The sequence below is a fragment of the Salvia hispanica genome, chromosome 4 (genome assembly GCF_029641045.1).
Source record: "Salvia hispanica isolate PSC_SH4W2 chromosome 4, Shi_PSC_v1, whole genome shotgun sequence".
NCBI classification, from domain to species: Eukaryota; Viridiplantae; Streptophyta; class Magnoliopsida; order Lamiales; family Lamiaceae; genus Salvia; species Salvia hispanica.
In genome coordinates, this window is record NC_142695.1 from 1,778,226 (window position 1) to 1,795,198 (window position 16,973).

The 16,973-nt window shown below is 34.5% G+C and overlaps 2 protein-coding genes and 1 pseudogene across 7 annotated transcripts; all 3 read left to right on the forward strand.

Moving 5' to 3' along the window:
• Positions 1-1,295: 1,295 nt before the first annotated feature.
• On the forward strand, positions 1,296-5,774 carry LOC148927020 (putative disease resistance protein At1g59780; annotated as a pseudogene). The gene is made up of 3 exons (XR_016137824.1): positions 1,296-2,118; positions 3,408-5,169; positions 5,268-5,774. The product of XR_016137824.1 is annotated as a putative disease resistance protein At1g59780 (transcript).
• A 1,180-nt stretch (positions 5,775-6,954) lies between these two features.
• On the forward strand, positions 6,955-10,047 carry LOC125196277 (protein CutA, chloroplastic-like). Of its 2 annotated transcripts, none has more exons than XM_089070182.1 (7): positions 6,955-7,056; positions 7,522-7,712; positions 7,805-7,920; positions 8,425-8,487; positions 9,249-9,280; positions 9,415-9,509; positions 9,799-10,047. In XM_089070182.1, exons 1-7 carry the CDS (start codon positions 6,982-6,984, stop codon positions 9,878-9,880), a joined length of 654 nt encoding a protein of 217 aa, XP_088926308.1. In that variant the 5' UTR covers positions 6,955-6,981; the 3' UTR covers positions 9,881-10,047. The 2 variants fall into 2 exon arrangements, with proteins under 2 accessions (XP_088926308.1, XP_088926309.1); XM_089070183.1 differs by having other exon boundaries at positions 7,051-7,132; positions 7,583-7,712.
• Positions 10,048-12,690: 2,643 nt separating this feature from the next.
• On the forward strand, positions 12,691-16,479 carry LOC125196240 (protein NDL1-like). 4 transcript variants are annotated; one of them, XM_089057474.1, is made up of 11 exons: positions 12,691-13,044; positions 14,274-14,373; positions 14,471-14,568; positions 14,647-14,735; positions 14,857-14,917; positions 14,995-15,081; positions 15,164-15,241; positions 15,310-15,369; positions 15,461-15,516; positions 15,605-15,740; positions 15,887-16,479. In XM_089057474.1, the coding sequence occupies exons 1-11, from the start codon at positions 12,982-12,984 to the stop codon at positions 16,208-16,210; spliced, it is 1,152 nt and encodes a 383-aa protein (XP_088913600.1). In that variant the 5' UTR covers positions 12,691-12,981; the 3' UTR covers positions 16,211-16,479. The 4 variants fall into 4 exon arrangements, with proteins under 4 accessions (XP_088913600.1, XP_088913601.1, XP_047950629.1 ...); XM_089057475.1 differs by having other exon boundaries at positions 12,692-13,044; positions 15,313-15,369; XM_048094672.2 differs by having other exon boundaries at positions 12,701-13,044; positions 15,942-16,479.
• Positions 16,480-16,973: the final 494 nt, after the last annotated feature.

The following is a 16,973-nucleotide window of genomic DNA, read 5'->3' on the forward strand; positions in this document are numbered from 1 at the left end:
AAAAAAAGTTTGGTTACATAGCTTAATACTCATGTGTTTCATAATAGTGCAAATGTTTCTATTTGACACATGATTTAAGAAAAATTATTTTAAGTGAATTAAGTAAAACAAGAATAAAGTAAGAAATGAAAAAAAAGTAGAAAAATAAAGAGAAAATAAAGTAAGAGAGAGTAAAGTAACTAAAATGAAATGTGTTAACTTGTACTGAAAAAGAAAATAACTTCACACTATAGAACGTACCAAAATAACAAAACGATTGTATTACTATAGAACATAGGGAGTATATCAGTTTTTAAGGAATTACTATCTTTTTCCATATTTTAATATTCCAATAATTGATTATAAGTACAACTATCTAACAATTTTTGTAAAAAAATTACAAAAAAATTGTACTTTTTCTAGAACGCATATTTAAGCTGTCGCGGGAATAATGATATTACAACTTTTGCCCTACTGAAAAAATCAACTTGCTAATACGAGAACGAAAATTATAAGAAAAAATTATTATCACAAGACATCTTAATCGAACTCTGATTATGATATCAACCGGTCTTTGTTCTTAATTTGAGATGTGCATGAATTTTAAATCGCCTGTGTCCGTTTAAATTAATTGAAGAGGTTCCGCTTTTCATTCTAATATCATAGAAATGGACCACCCACTTCGTTAACAAGTTCTCATAAGGAGATATATCCATATTTATATAAATTACTACCTCCGTCCCTCAAAATTTGCTACACTTTGACCCGGCACGAGTTTTAAGAAATGTAATGGAAAGTGAGTTGAAAAAGTTGGTGGGATGTGGGTCATACTTTTAAAGTATTACTTTTATAATAAAATGTGAATAGGAATGAGTTAGTGGAATATGGGGTCCACTACAAAAAATGGTATAGTGAAGTGTATCAAATTTTCAGGGACGGACCGAAATGGTAATATGTATCAAATTTTCAGGGACGGAGGTAGTAGATATTTAGATGAGATTTCATCGAAACCTGTATGAATTTCAAAAATCAGTATAATAATCGAAACCATTTTTTCCAAGACGTAGTCGGTATATAAAACAATCTTTGATACAATTATCACACGTGAATACAGCTATCCTATCATTTTAAACGAATAAGCTTTCCCACTTCACGAGACTTGGAACGTGGATACAGTAATATTCCTCTCATTTTATAATCAATAAAGCCATCAACATGATTATACTTTACAGCTATCATATTTGGAATACAGCTAACCTATCATTTGAAATTAATAAGCATTCCCACTTGAGGAGACTTACAATCTCATTTCAAGTCAAAGTGTTTGGATCTCTGTTCTGTGCGTTGCATAGAATGGCAGAATCTGTTGCAAATGTGTTTCTGGAAACCCTTCGTGATTTGGTGGCTGAAGAAACTAAGTTTTTGCTCGGTGTGGGCGCTGATGTTGAGAAAGTTAGTGTTACAGTGTCCACGAAGTTGGGAAGGAGGCTTGCGACATTATACCTGCCCTGGACCAACTCGCTAAAGAGTTAAAGTCAGAGTTGGATCAACAAGGCTCATCATCTCATTCCAAGCACGAAGCTGAGCAGCAGCATCTGTTGAGACAGACTTATGCTCATGAGGTTGAGCATGATTTTGTGGGAATGGAGAAAGACATCGAGCTTTTGGTCTCCAAGGTGAAGGATGAAACCAGAAGGAGACGAGTAGTGAAGATATATGGGATGGGTGGTCTCGGAAAAACTACTCTCGCCAGAAAGGTTTACAACCACACAGACCTCCAATCTTATGCCCGAGCATGGGTTTGCATCACTCAACAGTTTCAACCGAATGCAATTCTCGGCAAGATTTTGAAACAATTTGATAGCAGCGTACAAATTGGTGGCATGGGAGATCGTGAATTGGTGACAAAAGTTCATAGTTTATTGGAGGTGAAAAGGAAATGTCTGGTGGTGATAGATGATATTTGGGAAGATGTTCACTGGGAGATCATCAAGCAAGCTTTTCCGGTGAATTGTGATGTCATTCTCACAACTCGTAATGAGGATATTGCTAATCAACAATCCGAACCTCACAGGCTGGAATTTCTGACCAAGGACGAAGGTTGGACTTTACTTCAAAAAGTAGCAGATATTTCTCCAGGTCAGAAGTTTTAGCTATCTTCCTTCGTCCATGTTTTCATTGTATAATTTTGTAAAAATTTAGAGCTTTTTCCATCTGAATATTGCATTTTTGAACATGTTTGGCTGGTATATTTCATGCGTTATTTTATTTGAAATTTAGAGGGTAATTATGTAGGGGTGAACATTCGATTTTAATTAAATCTTTTGAACCAAATTTTTATAAAATTTGAAAAACCAACAATACAAAAAATGAATTAGGTATGACAGGCCATGAGTTTCAATAAAAGTTAGTACATCTCTACTTATTACTCCCTCTGTCCCCCATAATTTTACCTAGTATTCCATTTTGGGCCGTCCCACATAATTTTACTCACTTCACTTTTACCATTTTTGGTAGTGGGCCCCATATTCCACTAACTCATTCCTACTCACATTATATTATAAAACTAATACTTTTAAAATAGGACCCACATCTCACCAACTTTTTCAACTCCCTTTCCATTAAATTTCTTAAAACCGGTGCCGGGTCAAAGTGAGTAAAATTATAAGGGACGGAGGGAGTACTTCCTTTATCCATGATAAATAAAGCACACTTATTATTTTTGGTTGTTCATGAAAAATAAAGCACATTTAAAAAAGAAAAGTTTTCAACAACCTCTCTCTTACTTTTTTTTCCTTCTCTTACTAATAATATGGGCCCCACATTAACATTATTTTATCTCTTACTTTTTCTCCTTCTCTCTTACTAATAATATGGACTCCACATTCTACTAACACTAGTTCTCTCTTACTCTTTTCTCTTTTCTCTTACTTTATCAATTTCACATTAAAACTCATACCATTCACAATGTGTCCTATTTTTCGTGGACGGAGTGAGTATGATTTTTTGTTTGTCTAGTTCTATACACCATAGTTTGTACCCTTCCACTCCCCCCCTATATTGAATCGTAAGTCTGGGTTAGCGTCAAAGTGGCGACATGAATATTAATTTGTTTTATAGAATAATAGATGAGAGAGTAGCTTTTTAGGGTATTTATCAAAAAATAAAAGAGAGAATATTTATATAATTCAATAAAGTAATGGAGAGTGATACAGATTTCTATGACTCAAATTAATAAAATGAGGAAAATATAAATAAAATCTAATGCACTATTTTTACATTTTTTTTTGACGGGTCTTAATTTGTAAGGCTTAGTGGGACTAGAAATTTCTCTAGAGCACTATTAAATTTTATTCTTATTGTTATTTTGTATCCTACTAAGATTAACTTAAATATATGTCTCTATCTTATTTTGTATATATTGGCAGATGACCCGGATTTAAAATTATTTGAAGATATTGGAAGAAAAATTGTATCAAAGTGTGAAGGGTTACCACTATCAATTTGTGTTATTGGAGGGATTTTGCGCAATAAAGTACACGCAGAATGGATAGATGTAAATCTGAACATGGAATCACATTTGAAGCATGGAAAAGGTGTTGGAAAATATGAAAGAGTAAATCATGTGTTGGAGTTGAGCTACAATGCCCTGCCTTATTACTTGAAACCATGCTTTCTCTATTTAGCATGTTTTCCTGAGGATCACAAGATTGATACAGAGAAACTGTATTTATTGTGGATGGCAGAAGGCTTCATTTCCTACCAAGATAAAGAAGCTAATGAGACTCTAAGAGATGTGGCTCAACGATACCTAATAGAACTTGGTATGAGGTGTATGGTTCAACTGCATGAAGCTGACACCTACACTCCACTTATGAAATTTGTTTCGTGTGGGCTTCATGATTTAATGCATGATCTTTGTTCTTCTAAAGCTGAAAAGGAAGAGTTTATGATGCGCATTGATGCTTCCAAATATATAACCGACATTCTTTTACGAACTCGAATAGCCATTAGCTATGACCCCAGAAGTAAACCAAGTATAGATGGGTTAAAGGAAGTTAGAGGTCTTAGAGCTTTTATTGTTCTCCCTAAACGCTTTTCTTATAAACCAACCGTGGCCTTCAAAGAGAGTGTGGTTAACTTTAAGATGTCGCGATACTTGAGGATATTTGTGGTAGACGATTGTGAGTTTGAAGGGGGGAAATTATCAAGCAAGGTGGGTGAACTAATTCATTTGAGATACTTGAGTTTGAGGTATTCTAATGTGAGAGAACTACCAAAGTCTATATGCAGCCTGCCATACTTGCAGACCTTAGATTTGCGAGTATGGTACAGTGTTGCTATTAGATTGCCAAATGTGATATGTAAGATGAAAAGACTAAAGCATTTGTTTCTCGATCCCAAAATAGAAGTGATTGGAGGGGGGAAACTAAGACTAGGTGGGCTACAAGAGTTGGAGACGTTAGATAAGGTCAGCAGTGAGACAACTTGCATTGCAGATATCCCTACATTGATTAGTCTACAGAAGATGCGTGTTGAAGTTCGTGATGTGGATAGTCTGTCAATTGTATTGAACAGCAAAAACAGCCAATTACGTGAGAGTTACCTCTCAGTTCACTTATGTGATTTAAGTACGGAGAAAGGTAGAGAGGTTTTGAATCACGGGTTGATGTCTCCTTCGTTGGTCAGTTTGGAGATATGGAGCTGCAATATGGGTAGCAGTTTTCCATACTACAAACCAGAGATGTGTCAGAATTTAGTAACGTTGTGGCTTTTAAATTGCAAGGGTAAGGTAGATGTGAAGGACTTTGGCAAGTATCCCATGTTGCAAGATCTAATTTTAAATGAAGTCGAGATGGATGAAACATTAACTTTCCACTCAAATTCATTTCCACAACTCCAGACACTTTATTTAAGGAATTTGCACGATTTAAAGGTATGGGAGGTAGAAGAAGGAGCAATGCCAAAACTTACTTCCTTGAATATGTGTGGGTGCCCCGATTTAAAGAAGGTTCCAGATGGTTTGAGATTCTCCACCTCTCTTCGACGCATCTCTATCTGGAATATGCCAAGAGAATTCATGGAGAGAGTAAATGAAGAAGATTATGGGCCATTTGTCGAGAAGGACATTGATATGGATCGTGTCTACAAAGAATAAGCAGTGGTCGATAAAAGAGGGTTGAAGCAAAGGTAATCAATTTGTGAGCATACATTCTGTACATAATATACTATATATAACTAAATGCTACTCCATATACGATCTTGACCTTGTGCTATTTCTTTTTCAGATGATAGATAACTGTCTGCTCCAACAAAAGTTTGATTCCCAGTGAAGGCTCTCTACACTTGCTTATTCGCATTTATTGCCTCAATTGATACTCCATAAAACTTTCTTTATTTTGTTTATGTACTTCATACATTAATAATAAGGCTCTCCAGCACACCTCCCAACTCACCACGACCCACCTACATCAGCTCCAACACATCCGCTCTATTTTGTGTCTTGTTATCGAATCGGTTATTTATTTCCATCCGGGTTTTCTTTGTGGTTCTTTCCCGGATCAGATTACGAGAGTCGAACCACATAGGATTAGGTTTGTTTTTCCATTATAAAAGACTCTTGTTGTTTCCATGATTTCAATTGAGCAATAACAGCTTATCTTTTTAAAACTCTAAACTCTCTCTTATTCATCCATGTGGTTTGTTTGGTTATTGGTTGGATGTGTTTTTTGTGACAACAAATACTGCTATTTGTATATATACTTTTTGTGGATGGATGAAGTAATGTTTATTGACTTTTTTAGATAGATGTTAAACAGGGATCAGAAATAACCAAGGGCGTATGATTCCTTGATTGTAGTTTATATGTGCATTATTTGTGTAATATCTTTTGTTTTTCTATATAGCTTTGATGCATACATAATGAAAGTCATAAGACTTTTGCTTTTATTGGCTCAATTAACATTTGTGGCATTTGTTTATGTGCTCATAATATTCTGATGAAATTCTCTGAATTATTTTTCTTGCACATTTTATAACTTCCTTTTTTGTTTAATATATACTCACAAGTGAATGTCAGTTGATGGATGTATTTTTTTTTTACAACATAATATAATTGATTATTGATACGTATACCTATCGTTTATGGATATAATAGTGTTGATTGATCTTTTTCTGAATTTATTGTTCTTGATTTTTTGTTGTAGTAATATAAAATTGATTATTACTAAGAATCGAACGGAAAGTCACGGCTATTGCAAACGAAGCTTTTCGGCTTGAACGATCCATGAACAACGAACCCAGACCCGTAATATTTAATTTGGACTGCGGATGATGCTACAAATGAAGATGGAAATTCGTTTGCTAAGTTAACATGGATATCCACTTATCCAGACATACTTCAATCTCCAATTTGTCAAAAATATCCGAAAAATACTTCTAAATATAAAATATCACACGAATAAGGGCATTTGTTACATAAGCTTATTTGTAACGAACACGATTGTCATCTTCATAACGATCAAATGCCAAAATTATGGTCCAAATCCAAAATCAATTAGCAAACAAATCTAAATAGGCAGCATTATTATGAAGAAAGAAACATACACAGATTAGTCAAAAGAATAACTTATTATTTTGGGCCATATAAATTAAAGCCCAAATAATCTAAGAATTATTCCCTGTGTTATCAATTTATGTAATTAATCTAGAGCAGTCTGCTTTTCCCCTCATAATCTAAGGCTAATGCATTTCATCTCCATCATAATTATAAAGACACAAAGATAATCACAGTTGAGTAAATTAATTTTTCAAACGAAATTATAAAATAATTAGATATTTCTATCTAACTTTCACTTTATTTATAAAAAAATCACATAATTAAAATAAAATATTAACGGAGGGAGTACATTATTATAAGTTCAAATATTATTAGATGAAAATTGGAAAGCAATCTATGAAATTAGTTACTCCTAAATAGAAAAAAAAGGGAATAATTTAACTATGAAATTGGAGTCCTTACCTTATTCCCATCTCTCCTTTAGTTCCTCTGCAGAGCTTTTCTTCAACCAATTTAAGGTAACTTTCTCTATGGTGGCATTTTCCGATCATTCTTTCTCTCTATCTTCCTCAATCTCTACTGAATTTGAGCTAGGTATCGTATCATGCGCGGCAATTTCGTTTTGTTAGGATATAATTACAGTTTATTAGTTGCACATCACATTCCTAGGTTCTACAGCAGTTACCTTTTCAATTATTCAGGATTTAGCCTTTTCAATCATTTCGCTATTCAATTTTTGAGCTGATAGTGCTGTTTTGTACTCATTTTCGATTATAAGAAACCTCAGATGAAGAATCGTTTAGAGATAGGAAGTCGTCTGCAGTGGAATATTTATGCATAGATGATGAATAACCAATCTCAGAAAGTAGTAAAAAAAATTTACTATGAAACTAAGTACAATGCAAGTGGTTTGGCTACTTGGAAATTGTAATTTTCATCTGTATAAACTAGATAGAGTAATGGTGTTGGCTTTCTTTACTTAGGGGTCTGAATTGCAAATACTCATCATGGCACTAAGACTCTCATCCGTTGTCTCCTCCACAGTGGTCCGTAGGCGACTCCCTCTGGTGGGTGCCTTTTGTGTTCTTAGTTTCGGCCTTTCCAATCTCTGCGCCGTTTCTCTATCTTCCAGAACAGGGTGTGCTCAGTCTCTCCCGTTTGCCCCTCTATTCCGGTACTTGGATGATTGGATATTTGCATTACTTGTTCAATGGATTGTTTTTATCCAATCTAATGATTGACGTCCGTGTTACTTAATAATAACAGGACGAAATTCGGTAGTCAGTCTGAGAGTAAGAAATATCATAGTGTAAGGATGGAAGCAAGTAAGACGACTGTACCCAGCATTGTTGTCTATGTTACAGTTCCAAACAAGGAAGCAGGTTTGTTTCTGTTTCATATTCTATTATGCTTAGTTTGTACTTTGTAGAACTTCAGGGTATTATGTGGTTTACATATGTTGAGTTTATAGCTCTCTCACAGTTTTTCTAGTGTTTTTCATTGCTTCTGTTGGTCAAGTTTCGAGTGATACATCTCGGGGAAACTCACGAATAATTTTAAGTGATGGAGTAGAAACTAAATGTTCATTTTGGAGAGTTCTGCTTATCATAAATCCATAAAATAAATATATTCAAGTGGATTTTGTTAAATACACCCTATGTTACAGATAAAGGATAACGATTTGTTTCCCTTAGGATACTGTGAGGTTTTAAAGTGAGACAGTGGTAGTATAGGAGCAAAGTGCGTAGTATCTTTTTTCTTAAACTTGGAGGAAATGTTTGTATCTAGTTAATGTATCTACAAATAAAAGATATTGACATCTAAAATCTGTATTGAGCCATCATAACTTTTAAAGGGAAACTTATAGGGTATTCATCTGTTTGCAGGGAAAAAATTGGCTGAAAGCATAGTCAAAGAGCGGCTCGCAGCGTGTGTTAACCGAATACCAGGTCAGATTTCTGCAATTTAGGAAATATGTAATACGGGGATACAGATGAAAGTGCACTCTCATTGTATTGAAGAATAGGTAGTCTCTCAAGGATTCTAATCTTGAGATTAGATTGAGTTTAGATCTTATTTTGCAGTAGATCATTAGTAGCTAAGCTGTTATTAGCATTTGATATTATGACTCTCAAATCCTACTTGTTGATTTGATAAACTATGACAGTTTTTACGTGTCAAACTAGTCTTGGAGTTGTTGCATTTTGGGGTCAATAATTATCATTGTTTGATCTTCCAATAAATACGAAAAAATGTGCTCTCTCTTTTCTTATCTTTCACATGGTGTTCTAAAATCTGCTAGCTATGCAATTTATTGTGTTTGAAGAGGATGGTTGCTTGTTAATTGAACAGTCAATCATTAGGGATCTTCATAATTAGAGATGGTTCTTCGATATTTACCTATGGATGTTCATGTTCCCATTTGACATGCAATGCCTGCTCTTACGTGATACTTGGAGTCGGCAATTTCTGGCCCAACCCAAATATTTTACTCTTTTTTCGGGGAAAATAGTTTACATGGATAGGGCACCAAAATTGTGAGTCCCGAAAAGGACTCGGCATATCTGGCAGGCGCAGCCCTTACTTGCAGTCGTTCCCGTGCACATTTAGCAAATGCATGGGCTGGTTTGGCCTTTGAAACACATAGCTGGATCTTTGGCTTGAACGTTTTCTGCCTCTACCAAAAAATAACCTTTTTTCCTCGATGCAGGTGTTGAATCAGTTTATGAGTGGAAAGGAGAGGTAAATGTGGTCATATTTCTATGTGTGTGTGTGTCTCAAGGATGGGTTGTTTGAGTGTACTATAAAGCCTCTATGCAAAAGTTTGTTGTTGTTTTAGAGAATTTACGTCTTGGTTCTATTTGACATGCAAACAGATACAAACTGATTCTGAAGAGCTGCTTATAATCAAGACGAGGGAATCTCTTCTAGAGGCTTTAACTGAGCATGTCAAGGCAAATCATGAATATGAGTGAGTAGTTTACCTTGTCTTGCTTCTCAGAAGATCTGGTCATTCAATTATTTGAACTGCTTTCAGTTTTACTTTTATCTTTCATATGGATCTCGAAGATTTGTCTCTTAAAAGTGCGGTAATTTACCTGGCAGTACATTTTAGCTATTTGACCTCCTCTTCATTCTATTATCTAAGTCATTCTCATTGATAAAAATGACACTAGTTAAGACTTGAACATAATTTTCATAAGCCACATCCCTATTTATAATCAGTATTCTTAATTTTTGTTTCCTTTGTTCTTCTACAGCGTGCCTGAGGTGATTTCGTTGCCCATAACCGGTGGCAATCTCCAGTATTTGGAGTGGATTAAGAACAGTACTCGGGACTAAGATGACAGGAAGTCACTCAAACCGGTTTGGACTGCATTAAATAAGTCTTACTTTGCATACTTATCCTCGGCATACGCCTGTGCTTGCTCTGAAACATGGATAAACTCGCATATGTAATGAACTATATTGTCGAGTAGTGTACTACTATATACGTTGATCTTCGTTTATGGTCTGTGTTTGTGCTTGCTTGCTTCCCCGCCCGACCTAAACTTGCCCAGTTTGGGCCAGTCGAGTTATCCATAGCGAGTCGAATCATGCAAATCAAACATTTGAATTAATTGGATTATTTTAGAAAGCATATGTATATAATGTGTATGGTTATTGTAAGGGTGTGATTAATATTGTCTAAACTCTAAAATACATATATATGGAAATGTAAGGCTCGAGTTGTAAGTTTGAGTGAAATTGAGATACCTACCCACTATAGTCTATAGAGGTTGTTGAGTTTGTGTAGAGTGCTGTGATAATCGTAATAATCAATTAAATAGTTTTGTCGATATCTTAACTGTTTCTTGCTTTTGGTTACCAATCTTTTTTGGTGCATAATTTATTGCTCATTTCGTTAATTCTTTATTGATTTAATGAAATTATAGTACTCCACTTAACTACTTCACCAACTAAATCAGTTTATTATGTGTATTTAATACGAAAAGAATACTCTGGAATCACAAGAACAATCTAGTTTCATTTGACAATTACTACTTGTTACTACATCTAAATAATACATCTAATTTAGTTAATTATTGAATTCTAATTATGAATGCTTAACATTAATGAGTATTGTGGATACATCGTAACTAAAATAATTTTACTACTCAATCCTGGATTATATCTTAATATTATTTTATCTACGAAATCGAACACCACCCATATACTATATAATATATGATGGGGGGCACTGGCCGATCTAGGGGGGCAGGAGGGGGCGGACTAATTTCCTCTTATCCGGACGTAAAATTACCATATCCGTCCCCTCCGTTTGCACCGACGTCACCCTGAAAATCGAAAAACTTGTCATTTTCACCTTAAACCAACCTACTAATATATATTTCACCCCTTCCGTCTATGAATCCTGGATCTGCCACTAATTGGAGACTAATGAAGGTCCTCACCAATAGAATAGTAGTGTTCATCCAGGTTGTCATTCATCAAATATAGTAACAAAGGTATGTTATGAATAATTATTTATAGTCTTCTCTTATCACTATAGCAAATAAGTATTAACTGCATAAAGACATAATTATTTAGTGTTTATGATTCCCAGCCAACAATAATCTTTCAGTGACAATGCGTTGCCCTACTTTTCTTTTATTATTTAAAACTTCTCCTATTTTATAATCAAACTGATATTGCCAGCGAGGCAGCAATGGTAACTTTCATTGTTAGTTTATATATGGTGGAATCAATTTTTAATTGACGATGTTTTTTCTAATGAGAATTAAAAATTTATTGGTTGAGAACTCATACTGTAAATTTAAAATGCATAAAAAAAATAGAATTCATTTAGGACTATTGCTTTTGAATAATCTACTTTTGTCATGAAAAGAAACATCATTACAGTAAACAAAATATATTGCATATATAAAAAAACATTATTCTAAAAGGTGTATAAATGCTCTTTTTTATAAAACAATATTATTGTGTATGTAAAGAGCATGTTTCTACACATTTCTACACATGTATCTTTTATTCTACTCAATCATTAAAAGTTTGACTGTTAATCCTTTCTAATCCTAGTTAAGTATATTCGTCAATATTGTTGAGATTGCTATGTGTGAAAGAAATTCTGACAAAAGACATAAATTTAATTTCAAATACCCTGGTCATAAAATGTAATTAATTACATTTTGACTTATAAAATGTAGTATAAACTAGATAAACACATGAACTTTGCTGTGACTTAAAATGTCAACTTTTCTTTCTCACTTTTCATGCACAAACTTAGTAAGTGGTGCAAATCATCATAACTGAGTTTTAATATATGAACATTCCAATTTAAATGATATAGGAGGAGACTAGCTAGGGTTACTTTCTGTGTGAATAAAAATAGTAGTAGTAATATTTGGGCTACTTATGATTTTATAATTAAACCCTAATGATATTGGAAAACTATGTAGAGGGATATGGCCACTTGCCACAGTATTTATCTTAAAAATTGAATAAACTTCTTATATCATTTTTTTTTTCAATCGATCATATAATTTGTATAGATGTAAAAGTTTTATTATGAAAAAAAAACGAATTTTTTACATTTTTTATAAGATACTTATTAGATTATTTAAGAAGTTGCATGTATTCTTATTTAATAAAATATATATACATAGTAAACAAGAACGACATATATATTTCCAATTAATTAAAACACATAGTTTTTGTGCATTTCATAAAGAACAAAGCATTGAATTCATATAAAAAAAATTGATGATCTTATTTCATGCTCAATTTTATTATTACCTCTTTATTTATTTTAGAAAATGATAATTTGCCTTTAATAAATTACATAAAACATTTCTAAAACTAAAAAAAAAATATTTAACTAAATTACAAATTAATGAATTCTATTTTAATTTGAAATTAAATTACCTAACCATCATTATATCTGACACTAATCAGACGTTTGAGCTAAAACGGAGTAAATAAAATTCAGTTGCAGAAACGGCGTTTTCCTCTTTAAAACGGTCAACGGTATCGGCCGTTAACCGCAAGACGCCGAAATGACACAAATGCCCCCTGACCAATTTTCAATTTTCGATTTTCATTATCTGTAGAGATAAACTACAGAAGTTAGAGAGAGAAAGCGTCGGTGGGGAATCGGTTTACTGAAATAGAAAAAAAAATGGAAAAAAAAAAAAAAAAAAACTGTGAAGAATTGTTGACATACAATATATATATACATACATACACACACAGTTCGTATAATTTCATATGTGAGATAAAAGAGGGGCGAAAGAATCGCTTCGTATATAAGTCATCCAAAGCTGAAGACCCCTCATTCAATATATGTATGTATAATCGGATATTTACGTTTTATCTAGATTAGCGAGCGAATCTCGGAGTAGCAATCCAATATTGTGTGCGTGTGTGAGGAGAGAGGCGACGGCATGGCTGATTTAAGCGTTGATTCCGTTTGCCTCGATGTGGAGACAATCTATCTCGGCGGGAAGGTTGCGATTTTTTATTTTTTTTTTCAATTTTGCGATGTTTATTGTTCAATTGAGGCGTATGCGTCGCTGTTTCTGAAATGAAACTCGCTCGTTTTGGTGTTTGGAATTTGAATGCTGTGTTTATGAGCTACTTTCCGTTTTTTGGCTTGATTTTACCCAGACGATTTAGGGGGTAATGTTGAGAATTAAGAGCTGCTGGTGATTTGATTTTGGTTCGGTTTTAGTTTATTTGTGGTTTCGGATTGCCGGCGTGATATGTGAGAGCTTCATTTTGGGATGACTTTTCTTTTGAATCACTCTAGCTTTATTTTTGTTATTGTTGTGTTGCTTTGGTGTGAAATTTTGTTTTTTTTTTATTGTTTGGTAAGTTCACATTTCGTAATCTAGCAATTGGCAAAATAGCTTTGTTTTTTGTTTCCTGAATCAATTGAAGGAAGAATACCATGTTTATCCAGCTCGTTTTGTTGATCGTCTTGCTAAAATAGTAAGTAGCTTTTGGCACATGTTAGTTTAGGCAAGTTCGTTTGAAGAGTTGAGAGATGATAACGTGGATATTACTTTGTCGATTCCGAGAAATTACTGTGTGATACGAATTGTGCGATACGATGTTTTTTTGAAGCATCTGCGTTATCTTAGTCAGGAGTAGATTCTATTGGTTCTGATGCTCGAGCTTGTTGGCTTCTGATAGATTAAAGCTTTTTGTTATCTGTAGTGGCTTGTGACACCTGTAGATTTTGTTATTGTGGTTGTATGTAATACAGCTTGGCTGTTGCTCCGTCTATTCCATTTCTTGTGCAAATGATTAGAAGTGGCAATCATTACAATATTAGCATATCTGTCAGCATAACAATAGTTTGATTCTAGAGGGTGCCGGTGCTCTTTGTAAACGTGGTTTTTTGTTGTGTCAAATGATTGGGAACTGCTGAAGATTTATTCTGCATTAACTTTTTATAAGAATTATTTCACACTAAAAGTTGGGTGGATGCACATGGTTTACTTTATTCTTAAGAATGAAAAAGGTGCCAGAATAAATTATGGGGTTTTCCTTTCCTTGAAGGATGATCAAGCTAAAATGAATGGTTATTTTTGTTTGACTAATGGTTTCCTGTTTGGTGAGAAAATAATGGTGATAATTGGCTCCTCTCTTGTACATTACTATATTCTGAAGAAGTTGAGTAAATTTGATTGTGAACTTTTTCTTATTATCTATGATGCGTACCTTCAATCAGGAGCATATTGTGCGAACAGGAACTGGTTCGGTATCTGTTATTATATACGGTGATCCAGAGAAACCAGCTCTCATCACTTATCCGGATTTGGCTTTAAACCGTGAGTAATCTGTTTCTTATGTAATACAGATATTTTTCCTTAAATTGTTGTGAAATTACTCTAACAAGCATTTATGCTTGTTTTTCTTTTTCTTCAGATGTATCATGTTTTCAAGGTTTGTTTTTTTGTCCGGAAGCCGCGGCATTGCTCCTTCACAATTTCTGCGTTTACCATATCAGCCCTCCTGGACATGAGGTTCGTTCTTTTCAAATTGTTAGTATGCTCCATGGATTATAAAATAATATCACTCACAGAAATTTAAATAATATCCAGTTGGGAGCTGCTGCAATTAGTGAAGGTTTTCCCGTGCCTTCTGTTGATGATTTAGCAGATCAAATTCTTGAGGTGCTCAACTACTTCAGGTGACCTAAATGCTGCATCTATTTTTTAATTTGTTAACCTTAGATTCCTTGTATTGCGTCTCGTCGATATTTGCTACATTCCAGATAAATATTTTCAACTGATGGAAATTGATTTGGTCAGACTTGGTGCAGTCATGTGCATGGGAGTAATGGCTGGCGCTTACATCCTGACCTTGTTCGCTGTAAGTTTTCGATGGTGTTTCATTACTATATTGATAGTCATCGAGTCTTTAAGACTAATGAGTGTTGATGTTGGCAGATGAAATACAGGGAGCGGGTTGTTGGTTTGATACTTGTATCGCCTTTGTGCAAAGCACCATCATGGACAGAATGGCTCTGTAATAAGGTTATACATCTACACTCCGTATTACTATTGTCTTTCAACATGATTTGATGTGTGAAATAAAAACTATAATGGAACTATGCAGGTGATGTCAAATTTGCTGTACTATTACGGTATGTGTGGTCTTCTGAAGGAATGCTTACTTTACCGGTATTATAGCAAGGTATTTCACATTTCTGGAGTGGTTTTCTTGGGACTTTATTGGTTACCAATTTTCTGTATGCTGTATAGCAGGAAGTTCGTGGCAATGCAGAAGTTCCAGAATCTGACATAGTTCAAGCATGTAGAAGAGTAAGTGTGCGAAGAATCTATTTTTCTTATTTTTCTTTAAACCAATACCCCGGATAATAATGTGTTTTTTGTTTAAATATATCTAATCCAGCTGCTGGATGAGAGGCAGAGCGCAAATGTGCTTCGTTTTCTTCAAGCCATAGACAGGTAAATGAATTCAGATATTATAGCAATTTCCTGTCCAAGTTTTCATGATAATTATCTTATCTTATTCAGTTTGTTTTGCCAATTATAGGAGACCTGACCTAACTGATGGTTTGAGGAAATTGAAGTGCCGAACTCTGATATTTGTTGGGGATAGCTCTCCTTTTCATTCCGAGTCTCTCGACATGATTGCAAAACTGGACAAGAGATATAGTGCCTTAGTTGAGGTTCGTGTACTTATTAAAACTGTAAATCATTTTTTTAATATCTCAAGAGGAGAAAGATGAAGCAAGCATCATTTTATACGCGTAGTTTTTAGAAACGACAGTGATGTTTAGGCTATATCTTGAATTAATGCTGCATATGATGGTAGTTACACACACGCGAACTCTGCTTATGCAATGGAGGAACAAAACGATGTTGTGCAGGTGCTCGATTGTGGATCAATTGTCACGGAGGAGCAGCCGCAAGCAATGTTGACATCAATGGAGTATTTCCTGATGGGTTACGGGCTGCACATGCCGAGTCAGCACAGTGGCAGCCCAAGGAGCCCGTTGAGCCCTACTTGTATCGCGCCAGAGCTCCTCTCCCCGGAGAGCATGGGATTGAAACTAAAACCGATCAAGACCCGCGTCACGTCACAAAGACTGCATTAGTCTTCTATTTGTCACTCTGTAAATTTGGGAGGGCCACATGATAGTTTTTTCTTGTTTCTACCATTTGTCACATTCTTTGGTTGTAACTGTTGTCGGAAAATGTTGGGGTAGAGAAAGAAAGAGGGCTGTAGATATATATATGTACATGTATACTGTAAAAGACTTGAAAATTCTTTGGTTGGACATAGGGTGGGATTTGGGAGGAGTTTGTTGGATGATTCATTCATTTGTAGTCTTTCATCATCTTGTAAACATCTGTTGTAAGTCTTGATGACAGCGAGCTATCAATAAATAATGCAGATCTGGTCTCTCTCTCTCTAGTCCTCCCCCGCCCCGTTACATACAGATGACAATTTTTGACACGATATGAAAATACAACATGGATATACACGAAAATAGTTAGGTTAGTATCAAACTATTTACATTCTTATTGGGTTGATCTAATAAACACGATAATTTTGAGTTGGATTCGATTCAGATGACTCATTACTAATTAAAGATTAAGATTATGTTTTTAGTTTCTTACTTTTCGTATGACACTTTCATTCTTGCCTTTGCCACAATCACCACTACCACGATGCTATCCAGTCATATTTCTTGCAATATGTGATTTTTTATGTTCAATATTGTGTGGTTGTTACGTTTTTGTGTCACTACTGTTTCTTTATTGTATCGTGTCGATAAGAATGAATGTTGCAAATTGAGTTCGTCTTCGTGTTAAGGGTTTTCTTAACTTTGTCGTATTCGAAATTAGTATGAATGATTATCAGGTTAACTTAACCGATAACAACTTAATTCATACGA

Coding starts and splice junctions, on each gene's coding strand:
- LOC125196240 (XM_089057474.1), top strand. CDS start 12,982: ATGGCTGATTTAAGCGTTGATTCCGTTTGCCTCGATGTGGAGACAATC. Junction 14,374..14,470: donor TCCGGATTTGGCTTTAAACC/GTGAGTAATCTG, acceptor CTTTTTCTTCAG/ATGTATCATGTTTTCAAGGT. Junction 15,242..15,309: donor TTTACCGGTATTATAGCAAG/GTATTTCACATT, acceptor TATGCTGTATAG/CAGGAAGTTCGTGGCAATGC.
- LOC125196277 (XM_089070182.1), top strand. CDS start 6,982: ATGAAATTGGAGTCCTTACCTTATTCCCATCTCTCCTTTAGTTCCTCT. Junction 7,057..7,521: donor TTTTCTTCAACCAATTTAAG/GTAACTTTCTCT, acceptor TTCTTTACTTAG/GGGTCTGAATTGCAAATACT. Junction 8,488..9,248: donor GTGTGTTAACCGAATACCAG/GTCAGATTTCTG, acceptor TCCTCGATGCAG/GTGTTGAATCAGTTTATGAG.